The 17848-nt window shown below is 55.0% G+C and overlaps 1 protein-coding gene across 10 annotated transcripts in view; it reads right to left on the reverse strand.

The window, feature by feature from the left end:
• UBP1 (upstream binding protein 1) overlaps nt 1-16795 on the reverse strand; it is a 29538-nt gene extending 12743 nt beyond the window's left edge. For 2 of the 10 annotated variants that reach the window (XM_031951306.1, XM_031951317.1), the window contains exons 1-9: nt 16250-16792; nt 9247-9398; nt 7471-7547; nt 6148-6253; nt 5566-5672; nt 4649-4801; nt 4422-4532; nt 4096-4206; nt 946-1049 (exon numbers count right to left, since the gene is read on the reverse strand). In XM_031951306.1, coding sequence (XP_031807166.1) covers nt 946-1049; nt 4096-4206; nt 4422-4532; nt 4649-4801; nt 5566-5672; nt 6148-6253; nt 7471-7547; nt 9247-9398; nt 16250-16362 — 1034 coding nt within the window. In that variant the 5' untranslated portion in view covers nt 16363-16792. Of the gene's footprint in view, nt 1-945; nt 1050-4095; nt 4207-4421; nt 4533-4648; nt 4802-5565; nt 5673-6147; nt 6254-7470; nt 7548-9246; nt 9399-15154; nt 15178-16249 lie in introns of those variants that run through there. The other 8 variants (XM_031951301.1, XM_031951296.1, XM_031951354.1 and 5 more) reach the window with 6 other exon arrangements.
• Between the last annotated feature and the right edge of the window lie 1053 nt (nt 16796-17848).

Below are 17848 nucleotides of genomic sequence, written 5' to 3' on the forward strand. Positions count from 1 at the left end.
TCCTCTTGGGAGGTCTTCGAGCAAAGATCTGCACAACCCCTTGTGAGGGAGGTGGGGGCAAGGACTCATTCAGGAGCCCCTGAAGTGCCTGCAAGGAGTCGCCCCCTTCAGCATCCAGGCTGACCCCCCAGAAGGGGAAAACTCCGGGTCACAGAGGCCTGGGATCGGTCTGCGGAGCTGGGCCTCCGGGACACAGCCGAGCGCAGCCCCACGCTTCCTCCGAAGCTCCCGCCAACCCGACTGCCCCCCTGACAGAGGCCGCTCAGAAGCCGCGGAACCGCGGCACATTAGAGGAAGGGGTCCCGGTGTACGGACGGCAGCAGGGCCTTCCCCAGAGGGCCTGACGGCCAAGAATGACTCCAGGCAGATGCGAGTCTCGCTGCTGGAAGCATTTTTCCATCTCCCAAAGCTCTTTGGGGCCTGGGGTCTGCCTCAGAGCTAAGGGCTGCGGCGGCCTTCTCACCAGCTGAACCCCGTTGGGGCAGGGACTTGGCAGCGACCGGGTTCACAAACGCCACAAGGAGGGAGCTGCGGGTCTGAGCCACGCGAACCCGCCTCCTGGGGAGCCAGTCTGCCGTCCTCTGCCTGGAGCTGGCAAAGCTCTCAGCTAGAAGGGGGGCACCAGGGACAAAGGTGACCCCAAATCTCGAGGGGTGAAAGAGCAAAGTTGAGAGTGGGGTGGGAGGGGGCTAGGAGTCAGACACAGAGATCCTTGGGGGGGACGGACCCCAGCTCTGCCCACAGACAAGCGGCTCCTTGGTCTGCGACCTAGGGAAGGGCTCCTGAGGACAGCCCTGCATCTCACCAAGGAGGGGCCCCACGGCCTCCCTCTCCTGCATTAACTTTTGGAAAAGAAAACCGACCTCCCCCGAAGCAAGTCTCTTCAATGGAGACCGAGAGCAGGGGGCCTGCGGAGCGCCCCCAGATGCCGGCCCAAGCACGTACCTCTCCGGGATGCTGCAGGTGCTGGTCGGAGCAGGGCTCAAGGTGGGAGCGGGCGCGGGCGCGGGGCTCTTGCAGGGTGGGCTCGAGGCGGGCCACGGGGAGCACTGGGGAAGAAGAAGACACAGTCACCGAGGGCTCTGGGCCTGTCGGGCTGGCCGCGCCAAGGAAGGTCCTTAGACTACGAAGGGCGGACACTGACCGTTGCTAGGGCCTCGGGGTACATCTGGAGGAGCCAAGGGCAGGGGCAGGCTCCCCTGTTTCTGACCTCCTGCTCATGTCATGGCCAGGGGCGGGAGGGAAGCCTGCAGCCTCCCAGGGCTCCATGTGGTCAGTGGACCCTGTGCCAGCCAGACTGGCCCCTGAGCAGATGGGGTCCAGGGCACCTGCACCTCTCACTGCTCTAGAGCAACAAGGACACAGAAAACCCTCGGGGACAGAAATCCGAGAAGGGAATCCTCCTGTAAAGTAGGGGGGGGAGGCAGAAAACAGCCCCCAAGTCCTCCTTACTCTTAAGTTCCAGAGTCATGACCCAACTATTCCCCTCTAACCCAAAGGAGAATCTGGGAGGAGCCAGGCAGGGCTTTCCAAGTGAGGGGAGGGAGGGGGGCATCTCCCGGCCACAGCGCCGGCCTGGCAATGCTATTCGGGGTCTTCTTCATGCCTGACCGCACACCCAGGGACACTATGAGGCCCCCCGAATCCTCCTTCCCACAGACTGAGGAGCCTGGAGCCTTTCTACACGTTGGGAACAGCTGACCCCGAGAAAACGAGGCCCCAGAGGCTTGGGACGGGCAGCCTGTGACCTGTGATCACTGACCAACCTCTGCTCTTCTCCATCACTAAAGCCACTGAAGAGCTAACAAGAATCAGCCTTAGCACCTTCCCCAGAACCGAGACCCTCACTGACCCCCGAGAAATAAAAGCGGTCTCAGGACGATCCCCCATTCTGGGGCAAGAGCACTCAAACCCTGAGCATTTCGTTGGCCAGCCCCCAACTGAGCTTGCCTCGTTTGCAAAATGGCCCCCAGCAGTCTTAAGACCTGGCAAAGATGCCCGCCAAAAAAGGAAAGGTGCCCACTAGGATATTCCTGGAAAAACTAGCCCCCCCCCCATTTAAGGAAGCCCCTCTCCCAGTGGCAACAGAGGACAACTCAGTCCAGCAAGCATTGAAGGCCAGGGCAAAGGGAGGAGGGGCCAGCTCCTGCCATGTCCCAGTGCGCCCACAAGGTCAGGGGTCTCCTGCACTCGATAAATCCTTCCTGTTTCCTCTACGGCAGGACCCAGGCCGGGACCCAAGTGCAGGCAGATGGGGGGGGGGGGCGACATACCAGTGCAGACACCTTGCTTGGGCTCGCTGACGAGGTTCAAGCAGAACCTCGGGGAACACTTAATGGAGAGACCCTCAAAAGGGGGGAAAGACCAACTCTGACCTGCACTGGGCCCACCTCCCAGGTACCTTCCTGAAATGGGTCCCCCTTCTGGGACCCTGTGGCAAATGTTCCCCCATTTCAGGCCATCCCCTCTGGGATTTACCATCCACCCCCAACCACTTTTCAGAAGCGGGACCCCTGCTGCTTCTGGAATCACAGGGCTTAGGGGATTCTTGTGGGAAGGGCAAAGGGCAGAATTAATGCCATAGCCCCGAGGCCCCTCCAAGATGGAGAAGCAGGGGCCAGGGCATGCCAAGGGCTCCCTGCCCAACAAGGGCCTGTGCCCTTCCACGGCCAAGCTGGCCCTCAAGCCCTGCAACTTCCCTGTCCTGGAGGTGACAATGGCCATCTCTGGAGACAAGCCAGCCCTTTTCCCTCTTTTAACCCCCGAGATCTGTCCCTTTAGATCCCAGATACCTGGGAAGAGACGGGAACAACCAAAGAACTGACTGGCACCCCCAGGATTAAGGGCCAAGCCACACAGAGGGCAGGGAAAACGACCACTTTGGGGAAAGAGTGTATCGAGGGGTGCAGCTTTTAAATTTGAGGGAAAAGCCACATATTGAGGCAAGGGATTAAAAACAAATTTGTTACACTAAGTGCCATGTGCCCACCCAAGGACCCCAGAGTTAAACTTCTCTGCTCTGGCTGAGGGCCAGGGGGAGGTGTGGGTGCTGCTCGCCTGTCTGGACCAGGATCCCCGGACCCCAGGGAACGGCAGGCCCAGGAACCTGGCTCCTGTCCGGGCCCGTGCTTTCTTGTCATGGGGCCAGGTGGGGAGTGAGTGAGGCCCCCCACCTCAGAGACCCTCTGCTCTCCCTAGGGGTGTCTCTCAGCTTTCAGGGCTGGCAGGGGCCCATTTAATGGCCAGAAGTTCTCTGATGTGACAGAGAGCCCTTATCCCCCTGATCAGAAGGACCAGAGACCGGGTTGACAGGAGGCTCTGGAACCAATGACCCAACTCCACCCCTGCCACCTCCTGGGCCCCTTTAAATAACAAAGGCCTCTGGTGAGGGCCGGGACTTTCTCTGCTTCTGAGGGTGCGGTCTCCCCATCTGCTAAGAAAAGGGGCTGCCAGGAATCTCCGGAGACCCCGCCTTTCTTTGCTCCTCTATCCAGAGCCGAGTGTGTCCCTCCCTCCCTTTCTGGGGGACGCCTCCTCCTGCCATGCAAGGGATCTGACCTTTGGAAACTTGGTCCTGGGGACTCTAGCCCAGCCGAGTTCTGAGGTTCCCCTCCATAAAGGACTTGGGGAGTTGGGGGGAGGTTGCCTTGTAACTTGAAGACCATTTACCAAGCTGGAGCAGGATGGTGTCTTTCTTGCACTGATAAGCATGGAAGGCTTGACAAGTTCCCCAGAACTACTTGTTCCCAGGGAAGGCTGAAGAAGGCCCTAGAGCCCTCAGGGCTCACAAGCTCAGCCTTGGCCCGGGGGGTGAGGAGGCAGAAAGGGGGGACATGCCGCACTTGCCCCCATCACGCCCTAACATATTTGTGGAGCAGTAAGGACCCCGTGGGGTTCAACTGCAAATGGGGAAGATGCCCGGGGGTGGGCGGGGGCTCCCCCCCCACTCCCCTCTTAGGGCCAGGCTCCAAGTGTTATCTAGGAAGCCTCCTCGAGGCCGCCCATCTGGGCTCCGTTCTGGGCCGGGGAAGTGGGTCCTGGACCTAATGCCGCCCAGGGGTCCCACACAAGGGAAAGCACGCCGAAGTCCCTTACACTGCCGCGCTTTGCCACAGAGTCGCCGCAGTCTGCTGGCAAAGTCCGCTTGGTGGACCTTTTCTGCTCTTTTTCAACCGGAGGAGCTTCCAATACAGGCTCAAGCCTCATCTGGACAAACACCAAAGAGGGGGCTCAGACAACGAGGAAAGAGCAACTCCCCCATTCCACGCTAGTCGTGGACTCGCTGGCTGCCCTCCAAGGGGGGCCCTCGGGAAGCCTGGTGCCCACCCCGGGCTGGCCCTCCCTCCCGTGCTGCCACCCCCCCGCCACGGCCCAGCCCACAGGCCCGGGCAGCCAGCCCGCCAGGCATGCTCGTCCATTACCTCGCTGAGGATGGTAGTGCTGTAGGAAGGCTGGAACTTCTCCCTCTCAGCGGCTGTCCTCTTCTCCAGCTTTTCTCGGTCTGTTTTCATTCTTCGGTCAGCTCCTTTAGGCTAAAAGGAAAAAGATCACTGAGTCTTCAGAATGGGGGGAGGGGAGGGAAGGCAGCCCCCAGCCCAGGAGCCCAGAGCCAGACTGGTCCTGGAGAAGACCCACTCTTGCCCCCTACCTTAAAGACTTTGATCTGGCAGCTGGCCGAGTGCAGGTGGTCAGTGTAGTCGCCGTGCTCATTCTGCTTAAAGGTGTCCACCTGGATTCTGAAAGGAACCCCCTTCTCTCCGCCATGCTTGCGTGGCGTGAACTCAGTGCTGATGCAGTGCACCTGCAAGGTGGGAAGCCCCATCAGGCTCTCCCAGCTCGGAGCCCCCTGCCCTTGGTCCCAGTGGCCCCTCCTCCCCATTTGAGGCAGCCTCCCCCAGCCCCACCAGACCACCGTGGAGGGACCCGCGGTCTGAAACCTGTCCACCCGCTGGGAGGCTCCCCGCCCTCCCCCCCAGGGCCTGCTTAGTTCCTGCCTCCCGAATAAAGTTCATGCTGCTTCCAAGGAGCCTACCGAGATTCTAGCAGCCCTTGGAGGCTCATTTCCTTGTCGGTCCCCTGACGGGGCTCCCCTGGGCTCGGGCCTCCGCCCCCAAGGCTCGGCCTACCCACACGCTCCCAGGTCTCTGGCTTCAGGAGCCGGAGCGGGCCCTGGTCTTTGGGGTCTGTCACACTCCATACTAAGGCTCCTGTCGACCCTCCCTCCCATGTTCTCCCTGTGGATAAGCGGCCCAGGAAGGCGCCTTTCGTACCCTGGCCGTTCTAGAAGCGCAACCTCCGTCCTAGTCTACAAGAAATCTCAAACTAACCAGGGTCTGACCCATGTCACCTACTAGGGAAAGTTAACAAGGTTTTAAAGCAAACAGCTCTGGAAAAACAAAGCGAGTCATTAACGTCACTGGCCAATGGAACCCATTTCTCCGTATGAGGAAAAGAGAAGCAGGATTTTCAAAAGAGGAACGATCTAAGGAAATTGCTCTAAATCCCACAAACATATCAGAACATTTCAGATGAGGAAATCAAGATGCTGCCAATAGAGATCCAAACCTGAATAAATGGAGATGTGGGCTTTGCGGGGTCCCAGAGAAACTCAACAGCATTTAACTGGTTGGGGTTTGTCTTTACGTCACTGACTCCGACGGACATCGGGATGTCTGTATGTTTTTCAAAACAAAGAGACATGAAATACCATCCTGAAATTAAAAACAAGAATCACCTATTCCTGGTTTTTAGGATTCTCCTAACTGGGGCAGCTGGGTAGCGCAGTGGTCAGAGCACCAGTCCTGGAGGCAGGAGAATCCCAGGGCAATGGGGGTCCTAGCTGTGTGACACTGGGCAAGCCCCTTGACCCCAACTGCCTCTCCCCCTAAAAGGAAAGACGACTCTGCTAACCCCGATACCAGAGCCTTATGACCAAGCTCTCCTCTGTCCCCTCCCACGGGAGGTTGCCGGGGCGATGGAGAGCAGCCACGCTGGGGGCCCTGCCCCGGAGCGGGACAGCTCTGGCAACCCCCAAGCTGCTGCCGCAGCCGTCAAACCCCCAGTAGGGGTTCACCTCCTTCTACAGGTGAACTACCTCCGGGGGGGGGCAGGATAGAGGACGGGGGGGTGGGGGGAGGTCCCACGCACCGAGATCAAGCAGTCGGTCTCCAGGGCGGTTCCACTTCCAGCCTTCTAGCTGCTGGTGTTCCATGTACTGAAGCCGTCGGTCATGGAACACGACGCGAATAACGCTCTGCGGGGACAGAGGTAGAAAGGCTTGTGGTCCCAGGTGACCATGGGGCCCTTCGAGAGCCTCCTTCCCAGAAGTGCTCACACACACCTAAAACCTAAGAGCAGCCACCAAGAGATGTGGCTCCCCTGAGGAGACCAAAGCTTTCTGGGCCTGCAGCCACATTAGGGCAGGGGACTCACTGCTGTGAGCACTGCTGAGGACGGCTGGGGCTTTAAAAGGGCACCAGAGAACCCGGTGCCTTCCTTTGTGCTCACCACAAGTCCTTTACAACAGGTCTACAAGAGCGGCTCTCCCCTGGTGCGGAATGGGCAGGACCCTCGGCAGTAAGGCCCAGTCACCAAGGGCGGGTTGGGGGTGTCTTTCCTCAAGGGCCTGCATTACCGAGGGTCCCAGATCTATTTGGGGTCAGAAGCAGTGGGCGCCTCTAACCCTAACCCCCGACTCACCCACTTTATGGAGGAGAGCACTCTGGCCCAAAAAAGGAACAGGACTTTACCTGGGGTGACCCTGGGGAGCCAGATGCGGGACTGAAATTACTCTCAAAGAGAACTTCCTTCTCAATCTGCTACAGGATAGAGTCACTCCAAGGTGACGTGCGGAGCACCACCTCCCTAACCTCCCTCAAGCCCAAGACATGGTTCTATGAGCCCCCCAAGGGCCTAGCCCCGAGCCCCAACACGCTGCAAGCGCTCCGTTCCGGTAGATGGCCGCCTCGGTCCGCTCCCCACCCTGCCTGCCTCCACCTCCTGTCAGCCCGAGGAAGGAGAGCACCCGGGCCCGATCTACTTTCTACCACAGTGGGCCTGAGGTTCGGCCCTGGACGGCCAGTGTCTCCTGCTGCGTTCTCCACCTGACTCACCTGAAGAAAAAAGTTCCACGAACACTCTCTAGCCAACATCCGAGAAAGCAAGGGCAGTGTTCACCGAGTCCCTGGAAGGACCCTTCCCTGAGGCTACTTAAATGAGGGACAAAACCCACTGACCCCAGGCAAGATTAAATCATGGGGAAAATGCACCAAGTTTTGTTCTGAAAAGGACTAATACAGGAAAGTCTGGGTGAGCCACGAGGGCAGCTGCCAGGAGACGGCGGAATGAATGACTAAGAGTGGCGGGTCCCAGCCCAGAGGGCCCCCGTGGGCGGAGGTCTGGGGCACCAGGTGAAAACTCAGGGCCGCGGTGTCTCGAGAGGCCATCAGGGGCCCAAAGGCCATCACTCACCTTCACCAACTTTCCACTGATCTCAGGCATATCTCCCACTTTCCGGTTGTCCAGCATCCGGATTTCATAGGACTGACCTGTGGCAAAGAGAGAGTGGAGTTCTGTGACGTTACAAATTCCACACCAAAGAGCTGGCCTCTGCTCAACACCGGCTTCTCCCAACCTCCGGTCCTGTCCCACGGGGCTCCTCTAGGCCATAGAAAAGGCCACAAAGGGCTCCGGAAGCCAGGACACCCCCTCAGTTGTTCCGAGGCACCCCCGTATCTGGCTATGGCCTCCATCGGAAACAAGGTCACAACGAGGCCCCGAGCCCAGGCTCAGAGGGACTGTGTCCCAGGGGCCTGAGCTAAGCCCCAAAGGGCTCCTCAGTCCAGCAGGGGGAAAGGGCTCCTCAGTCCAGCAGGGGGATCCCAGCACCTACCCAGGTCCCACAGGAGGAGCATCTCTCCTTTCAAGTGTGCCAAGGGAGAGCCCTGATCCTAACCCTGAAAAGCTTGTGTAGACCCAGACTGTTGGAAAAGCCCGGGCCAAACTGTCCAGGAGCCAGGGGCTGGTGTCCCACTTAAGACAGCGGGAGCTCCCCGAAGCTGAGGCTAGGCAGAAGGGAAGCAGAGGGGGTGGGGAGGACGTGAGGGCAGGGCAGGGGAAGGTCTGTGGCCAACGTGTTGCCGAGGAGCCCAATGGAAGGCGTTGGGAGCCGGCAGTGGGGGGAGGGGAGGTGGAGAACCAGAGCTGCCATCCAGGGGCAGAGGTCCATCATCCTCGGGGAGCTCCAGGCTCACGGTGGAGGCCAATGGCAGAGATGTGGGGGGGGGGGCCTACGGGGACCTGCATTTGCACTCTTTCTCACTGTCTGCTTGTTCTTGTCTCTCTCTCGGTTTTCTTCCCCCTTTGACCTGACTTTTCTGGCGCAGCGCGACAAACGGGGAAATGTGTTTAGAAGAACTGCCCATGTTTAGCCTCTATCGGGTTCTCTAGGGAAGGGGGGAGGAAAATCTGGAACACAAGGTTTGGCAAAGATGAATGTGGAAAACTGTGTATGAACGTCTTCTGGAAAAAGCAACTAAACAAAATGCGCTCCTGAGTTCCTGTGGCACTGCAGGCAGCTCAGCCTCTTTCCCTACCAGATGGGGGGATAGGCAGACCTAACCCAAAGGCTGAGCCCCTCGGTCTGCCCCCCCGATATCTTCTGGGGGGCAAGGCAGCCTAGAGTAGAGAGCTCAGCACGCCCTCAGTGCCCAGCGAGAGCCAGGGAAGACACCCCATGTTCACCGCAGCAGGTTCTAGGCCGCCCCCCCCACATGGGCCTGACCGAACAAGCCATGGCACGTGGATGGTTTGGAGACAGAGAAGCTTGCCGGGAGTTCCATCAAGAAAACAGTAACTACCACAAAGTCAATGGGAAGAATGACACCCCAAAAAAGGCCCAAAATTACAGGGAATGAGCCTGCCCAAAAGACCCGAGGGGGAAGAGGTCCCCAGGGATGGCATGCTCTGGGGACCCTCAGTCTTTCAGGGTGCCTCATCAGTCACACTGGGGTTTTTTCTTTAAAGAATCCATCTTGTCATACAGAACAATCAACAGGGAAATTACAGTGATACCTTTTTCAAAAAGACATCAACAAAACTTTCTTTTTGAGGGGAAAACAGTCCATTTTGGGCTGATTTTTGAGGAACAAGCAAACCAAAGACTGCTTAAGAGAAAATAGGCAGTTTTTCTCCTAGAGTTGCCCTGCTCCCCCCCCCCCCCCCACACCTTGCCAGCCCTTCTCCTACCTTGGTTCAGATAAGTGAGACTCTCTTCGTTCAGCTTGACCGCAGGGGACGTCACAGCACACAGGATGTACTGGAAGGGCGGTTGTTTGGGTTCGTTCACCAATGGAAGGACAGCCCCTTCCTCCTTGAAAATGGGTAGGGCCAACACATCGCTGAAAAGAGAAGAAGCGGGCTCATCAGCGACACTGCGCTCCGGGAGGGCAGGGAGCAGAAGCGGCTCCTCTGGACTCCCTCTGCCCCTCACCCCAAAGGATCACACGGCTGCGGCCCAACTTGGGACAAAGCAGGGGCACACACAGAAGCCCCCAAACCCTGCAGCCTCACACACACCAAGGACAGTTTCCTCGGTGCTGCTGACAGTAGGGAGGGCTTCCTTAAGACAAAGGCTTAAGTTGTCAGAGAACAAGAGGACTTCAGATGCAGCAATGTCCAGTTCCTGGCCAGGGATGGAGGGCATCCGATAAGAACCGGGATCTTCTCATCAAGACCAGACAAAAGAGGAAGTCTCCCTCCGACACCCCTCCCCCCGCCTTTATTTGTTGTGTTGTGATCAGCCTGAAAGGAGTGCGGCAAAATCTTATAACAAAGTTTCCAGGACCCCGCATTCAGGGATCAGTGCCACCTTCCTGTCTCAGGGAATATAAATACTGGGCTGTGAGGAGGGAAGACCTACACTCAAGTCCAGCTCCAGACACTAGCTAGGGAGCTAGTTCCTATTTGCCTCAGTTCTCTCATCTGTAAAATGGGGATCATGACTCTCCCTACACCTCCCAAGGCTGTAATGAGATCAAATGAGATGATAACTCTAAAGCACTTAGCACGGTGCTTGGCCCACAGTAGGAGCGACAGAAGTGTTGCTGGTTCTGCTGTTCATCTGGGTCCGACTCGCGGTGACCCCAGGTCCATTGGGTTTTCTTGGCAAAGACACTGAATAGTCTGTGTTTCCCTCTCTGGTGGATTAAGGCAAATAGGTTTAAGTGGCTTGCCCAACGTCCCACAGCTACTATGTCTGAGGCCGGATTGTTCACCAGGCCCAACGCTCTGTTCACTGAACCACTTAGCTGCCCCCTGTGTAAATGTTAGTTTTCAGTGTTATTAAGAGGTCCAGACAGGATTCAAACTCGGGCCTTTCAAATTCCAAATGCAGGATTTACCCCACTAACGCCTTAAGTTCCTTTCCTCAGACAGGCTGTTTCTGCTGACTCCTCTCCACTGAACATTAGCTCAGAAGCTCCCTCTACTTCTGAGCTACTCACACTGGGGGTTCCCTCCTTGCCTGTGGCTCTGCCTCCGAGGATCCTCCTGGAACATCCATTGAAGAAGGAAGCCCACCCAACCGTGCTCTCTTGTTGCCCACTGCTTTATGTGAAAAGGAGCCCAGGAACAGGCTTCCTCTTGGCCAGTGTCCCTATCACCTCCCTGGGCTGCCTCCCCCTGCAGGACCCTCCCAAGTACCCAAAACTCTTAGGTGACTGAGCACTGTGGCTAGCAGGCCCCTTAGGGCCATCTTCTGTGGGGGTCCAATACGGTTGTTTCAGATGGCTGACCCATCCAGATATGCTTTCCCTGTGGAAATCCATGAACCAGACTGACAGCCAAAAGCATCTAATCTAAAGAATCCAGAGAGACACATTAGTCCCACTAAAGCAGGAATGGATTCCGCCCCCTGAACTTCTAAGAAGAAGTGAAAGACCATTTTGGAACCAAAACAAAGTCGATCAAAGGGAAAAACTTTAACCCAAGTTTCTGGGCAGGAGGACGCTGTGTCTACTCAAAAGCACTATTAAATATAGAGACACCTAATTAAAAAAATCATTTAACTACCAATAAGGAAAGTTAACTGGAGAAACAGATAACTAGTAACAGTGGGAGAGCTTAATGTATGCCTTTTAGATTCAGATAGACCCAACCAAGAAACAAACAAGAAAAAAGATAAGAATCTAAAGAGCACTTTTAAAAATGAGAGATGATAGACCTCGGAGATTGCAGAATGAGAACAGAAAGGAATTTACATGTGAATAAGCTATATGTGACACCTTTACAAAAACTGACTCTGTATCAGACCAGCACATCATTTACTGATTAAAATGCAATAAAAAAATTTTGAAGAAAGAATCCCAGTGAAGTTAGAGACTAAATAACAATTCTAAAGAACTGGCTGATAAATTAACAAATTATACACATAACAGAAAATGACAGCAATGAGACAACATAACAAACCTTACGGGATATACCTAAAGCACTTCTGAAGGGAAATCACTAAAAACTTTCATCAGCTCAAGAGATAAATTAGTGAATTAAACTTACAACTTTAAAACACTGATCAAATAAAAAAATCTCTAATTAAATAATTAAATTGGAATTTTGAAAATAAAGGAGATTAATAAAATCAAACAACCAGTGAGCAATAAAATTAGGATGTTTAAAAAAAAAACAAATAAATCTAATACCTAATCAAACTGTAAAAAGGAGAAAAATAAATTGTATTTAAAAATCAATTTGTATGAAAAATGAAAAAGCAGAACTTACAGCAACTGAAGGAGAAATAAAGAAAATCATTAGAAACGACTTTGCTCAGTCATATGCTAACAAAACTTAAGGACAATAACAATGAGGTGATAGGAGGAAATGAACAGAGTGGTTCAATGTACAGAGCACTAGAGCTGGAGCCAGAAAGCCCCGAATTCCACCATGTGCCCCCAGGCAAGTCATTTAACCTGTCTGCCTTGATTTCCCCGTTTGCAAAATGGGGATAATAACAGTACCTATCTCCCAAGATTGTTGTAAGGATCAAATGGATAATATTTGTAAAGCACCTGCCACACAGTAGGCACCTAATACATGCTTGTTCTCTTCCTCTCTTACTGATAATCATCACTAAAGCTAGAAATGCTCTAGCAACAAGAAAAGAAAAATAAATTGAGAGAATAAAACACGAGTAAAGAGAGAACAAAATTATCACTTTCTCTAGATAAGATGATGTACTTCTGGCTATTCAGTGATTTTCACTTGTATCCAACTCTCTGTGGTCCCACTTGAGGATTTGCAGGCAGAGATACTAGAGTGGTTTGCTTTTCTCTTCTCCAGCTTATTTTACAGGTAAGGAAACTGAGGCAAACAAGGTCATACAGCTAGTTTAACTCTCTGAGGTCCGATTTGAACTCAGGAAGTTAAATCTTGGCTCCAGGACCTGCACTCTGTACTATGCTTTCCTGATGTACTTAGAGAACCCTAGGGAGTCAACTAAAAATTACTATTTCAATTATAATAATTAACATCAGCAAAGTTGAAAGATATGAAACAAAGCCACATATATGTGGGCATTCCTTCATATAAGCAAAAAAATCCAGCATGAAGAGCTAGGAAGAGAAATTCCACTCAAAATTCTTCCAAATTATGAAAAATGCTATCCACCTCCAGAGAAAGTACTGATGGAATCTATATGCAGATTGAAGCATAATTTTAAAAAAAAGTTTTTTAATAGTATATTATTTTTCCAAAAACATGTAGTTTTCAACATTCACCTTTGCAAAACCTTGTGTTCCAAATTGTTCTCCCTCGCTTCTCCCCTCCCCAAGACAGTAAGCAATCTGATACAGGTTAAACATGTGCAAGGCTTCTAAACATATTTCCATATTCATCATGAAACATTTTTTAACTTTATTATTTTTGACTTTTGGGGTTGATGTATCTTTTTTTTTTTTTTTGCAACTTAGCTAATATGAAAATGTTGTACATGCCTGCATTATGTGTAATCTGTATCAACTGCTTGGCATTTGGATCTCAAAAAAAAATTCTTTTAATATAAAAAAAAATCTTTCTTTATATATGTAATTGAGGAAAAAAAATTAAATGCTTAAAAAAACATCAATACAAAAGCTAGAAAAAATGTGCAAGTGTTTCTTTGAAAATTTACCTAAAGACCATATGAATTTAAATTTACCTATAAGACAATACATACAGAAATAGACCTAAGTAATTAAAGAAACAGTACGAGCTCTGGGCTATAGAGTAAGTCAATACTGAGTGTCCCAGAGTCTCAGTGTAATATTAAAACCATTAAAGCTTTTTTTTTTTTTGAAAAAGCCATCCCACATTAAAGCTTTAATAGCTATAAACTGCAGATTTTTTAGACACTTGGTATAATAAAATGACAATACAACTCGAACTAATTAACTTATTCAAGCTATACCAATTAAACTCCCAAAGAATATTTTATAGAGCTAGAAACCAAACCAAATCAATTTCACATGTAAGAACAAAAGAATCTTAAAGAGTAACCATAGAAAAAAAGAAGGTTCTGTCAAAATCAGATCTCAAACTGTACTACAAAACAGCCATCACTAGAATGATTCATCATTGGCTTAAAGCACTTTCTAGGTACTAGACCCTCCTCTTCCCTCAGGGCGTTCCTAAGTGATGGGGGGACAGTTAAGCAAACATACAAAATACCTAAGAAAAACCCTAGACTTAAGAGGGGTTAGGAAAGGCTACAGGTAGAAGATGGACTTGAAAGGGAGGGGTGCTCCAGGCGAGACAATGCCCAGGGGCAAGAGAGGCGGGGGTCTTGATTCCGTCGCAGGAGGAAGGCGGGGTCACTGGATGGAAGAGGATGTGGGGGGGCAGTGAGGGGTCTAAGACAGTTAAAGTGGGAGGGGGCACGTTATTTGGGAGTTTTCAATTTAAGCAGATCCTGAAAGTGACAGGGAATGGCTGACGTTTGCTGACTGGGGAGAAGGGGGGGGGGTCAGCTGGACACCTCACAGGAGGAAGGTGGGGTCACTGGGTGGAAGAGGATGTGGGGGGGCAGTGAGGGGTCTAAGAGGAAAAGTGGGAGGGGGCACGTTACTTGGGAGTTTTCAATTTAAGCAGATCTTGAAAGTGACAGGGAATGGCTGACGTTTGCTGACTGGGGAGAAGGGGGGGGGGTTCAGCTGGACACCTCACAGACAGCTATGGCCATGGTCCAGACTGCGGGGCAGCCACTCGCCGTGGAGGCGAGGGCTCACTTGAGAGATGGGGAGAAATGTACAGGAAGGGAGGGGGATGAGGGAGAGTGAGGAGTTCAGGGTGACCCCAGGGTGGGAGCCTGGGGATCCAGGCTGAAGGGACCCATGCTATAGGAAACATGGGGGGGGGGGGACTTAGAGGGTAAAAGGATGAGTTCTGCCGGGGATGCTGAATGTCTCCTGGACATCCAGCCCCAGTCAGAAAGTAAGGGTGGGACCTGATGAAGGTGAGGTAGGGGACACCTAGGGTCTACCTGGGGTTAAAGGGCACTATCTGGAGGAGGGGATGAGTGACCAAGAGCACCCAGAGCCTGGGGATCCATGAAACTTCTGCAAAAATCAGTTTCGGTGGAAGGTCAAGGTCAGAAACTGGCCTCTAAGGTGTGCAGGAGAGAGAGATGGCCCGAGGGACCTTGACCTCCTGAGGGACAAAGGAAGACAAGCAAGGTTGCTGGGGCAGGGGTGAATGGCAGAAAAGAGCAAAAAGCCAGGGTGGGGATGAAACAGCAGGCAGTGACAGGAGGGAGCTCGATGCTGGAGACCAAAGGGGGAGTCAAGATCCAGGGTCTCAACCTTTTCTGTAAAATACCAGGCACACGCCGGGTTTACCCAGATCCAGATTTCATCTCAGTGCTGGACACAAAGATCGTTAATTGGGGAAGATCCACTATTTGGAAGAACCGCTAGGGAAAACATGCCGCCTGGCAGACATTCGGCTTAGACCAATCCCTTCCGAAAACCAAGGTCCGCATAGACAGGAACAGTCCAAACCAAATAACCAAATCAAAGCAGCCAAGGACGGGCACCTTCCAGCCCCACAGCCCTGTGCCCCGTGTGCCCCGATAAACATTTCCGCCCAAATGTGACGGGGAGAAATGGGGGACGATTTCCAAACGCACTTCTCCATCAGCTTTCACGATGACATAATGCAGAGAAGGGCCGACTCCCGCGCCCAAGTCTGCGGCACCCCCCCCCAACCGCCCGAGAAGAGCAACAGCGCCTCCCGCCATTAAGCCGAGCGGTCCAAGGCTCTCCATCCGCACAAAGGAGAGGCGGCGGCGGCGGCAGAGGGGGACTGCAGCATTGGGGCGGGGTCGGGGCTCTGCACAAAGCCCCGGGGGCTCGGCCTAACATGGACGCCCCTGCAGTCCGCCGCCATGTTGCCGCAGTGCGAGGGGGGGAGAAGGGGAGAAGGGAGGGGGAGCCGCCGCAGCGCGGGGAGGAGGGCAGGAGGCGGGGGCGCTGCTGCAGGAGGGGGAGAGGGGCGGGGGGGCCGCCGCAGTGCGGGGAGAGGGGCGGGGGGGCCGCCGCAGTGCGGGGAGAGGGGCGGGGGAGCAGCCGCAGTAGAGTCGGCACTGCAGAGATGCGCGATGCAGTCCGCGCGGACGCCCAATCCCCTTAAGGGGGGTTCACGTCCGCCAAAGGAGGGGCGGCGTCTCCAAACACCGATAATAATAAAACCGGACAAAGACCCGCGGCTCCTTTTCCCTTCATTTTTTCCCCCCTTCTCCGCACTAGCTCCAGCGATTCCCGAGGCAGTCGCCATGACGATCGCCATGACGATCACCATGACGATCACCAAGGCAGTCACCATGGCGATCTCCATGGCGGTCACTAAGGCGGTCACCATGGCAACATGGAGAAAGAAGGGTGGGCACCGAGCGACTCGGCGCGGATAACCGAGGGGTCCCGCACAAAAACGGGGCCAGGAGGACCTCTCCCGCCGCGCCGCCCCCCGCCCCCCCCCCCGGCTTTCACACTGGCCGCAGCAACGCCACAAAAGCACCTCACACCGCAGGCGCCTCCCGGGACTCCCTCCCGCCCGCCATTCCTCCGTCCCACGTGACCAACCAGACCCTGCAGAATAGAGGGCGGGGCCACCGCAGGGTCCCGTTCCCCCCCAGCTCCCGCCCCAGCTCCCGCCCAGCAGGGGGTAGGGTAGGGGAAGAGGTAAAATAGGTGGGGCCGGCCCCGCCCCCCGGCCCAGGCCGCACCTCATGCTGTAGGCGGCTGCACCCAGCTCCTGCCCGATGCCCGACAGGCTGGCGTCGAAGTCATGCACCAGGCCCGCCTCCACCGCCTCGTCCATCTTCAGCACCCAGGCCATGGCGGCGGCGACGATGGGAGCGGAGGCTGATCAGCGGGGCGGATGGCGCCCGAACGGGGTCCGAAGCCGAGGTCGAGGCCCGAGTGCGGTGTCAGAGGAGCCCCCTGCCCACGGGCCGCGGCAATGCTCGTGCCGCCCGCGCAGCCCCGGCCCGCCCAGCTCCGGCCCAGCCGCCGGCCCCGGGACCAAGTCGGTCCGCTGTGCGCATTGCGGGGCCCCTGTGCGGGGCGCCGGCCTCCTCAGCCCTCCGCTCGCGACCACGGCTCCCGCAGCTCCCTCAGCAGCCAGACAGAGACTCCTGCCTCGGCTGCCGCCGCGCCGCCGCCACTTCCGCTTCCTCAGGCGCGCGCTCTCTGCTCGCCCCGCCCACCTCCGAGCCTGGCGCATGCGCGGAGAGCTTAGCGGACCGGAGGGCGGGGCGCTGTCTCGAAGGACTTCCCCCTCCACATGCAGATTAGTCTCCCGCTCGGCCTGGGACCTAGGCGAAGACAAACCGGAAACAGAGGCTGGCTGACTCTCCCGCCCCTATCCAAGAGATTGACAAGAAAAGGGACCAATAAAGATCGCCTGGGGGTGGGGTCAGCGCGGAAGTTTCCGCTTGCGGGCGGTAAGGCGGAAATGGACGCACGCCGGGCACGTGCCTCCAAAGGTGGGGACTTTCCACCCCTCCCCCAACACACCTACTTGCTTGCGGCGCCTCCTCTCTCCAGAGGGGGAGCCCGCGCCTCTTTGGGGACTTGGCCAACAAAGCAGTGCTTCGAGGCCTGGGTGCGCTCCCTTGGGCGGGGTCGGGGGGGGGGGTGCGGGAAGCGCGCGCCTTCCTCCTTGCCCCACTCTGCACGTGCTGCCAGTGAACGCCCAGGCTGGGTCCCCGCCCTAGCCCGGCCTCAGTTTCCCTCTCTTTCACCTTAGCGGGCTGGGGCTCGACGCCCTAGAGCCGGATGCTGTACTCAAATAACGAGCCCCTACTCTGTGCCAGATCCTGGACAAAGGGCTCTGTCCTCGGGGGGGGGGGGAGCTTCCAGAATAAAGAGGCAATGGGGGGGGCAGGGATGAGACAGCAAGCAATTAATGCAAAGCCCCTGCATCTGAGGATGACGCGGAGGATATGCCCACGTGGCGGGGGATGGAGGCAGGATACAAGCATAGGGATATGTTGCAGGTGAACCCGAGGAGAGAGATGAACCAGAATTGTTACACATAAGAAATCCACCAGAAATATTGCAGAGGAGAAATCTACCAGAGATGCTGCAGAGGTGAAATCCACCAGAGATGCTGCAGAGGTGAAATCCACCAGAGATGCTGCAGAGGTGAAATCCACCAGAGATGCTGCAGAGGTGAAATCCACCAGAGATGCTGCAGAGGTGAAACAGACAGGATATGGGGGAGGGGGGTGAGGAGCCCAGGATGACTTCCAGGCTCACAATCTGGTGACTAGGAGGATGGGGGTGCTCTCCATCATAACAGGGAAAGTAGGAGGGGGGGA

Source organism: Sarcophilus harrisii, chromosome 1, assembly GCF_902635505.1.
Source record: "Sarcophilus harrisii chromosome 1, mSarHar1.11, whole genome shotgun sequence".
Lineage (NCBI taxonomy): Eukaryota > Metazoa > Chordata > Mammalia > Dasyuromorphia > Dasyuridae > Sarcophilus > Sarcophilus harrisii.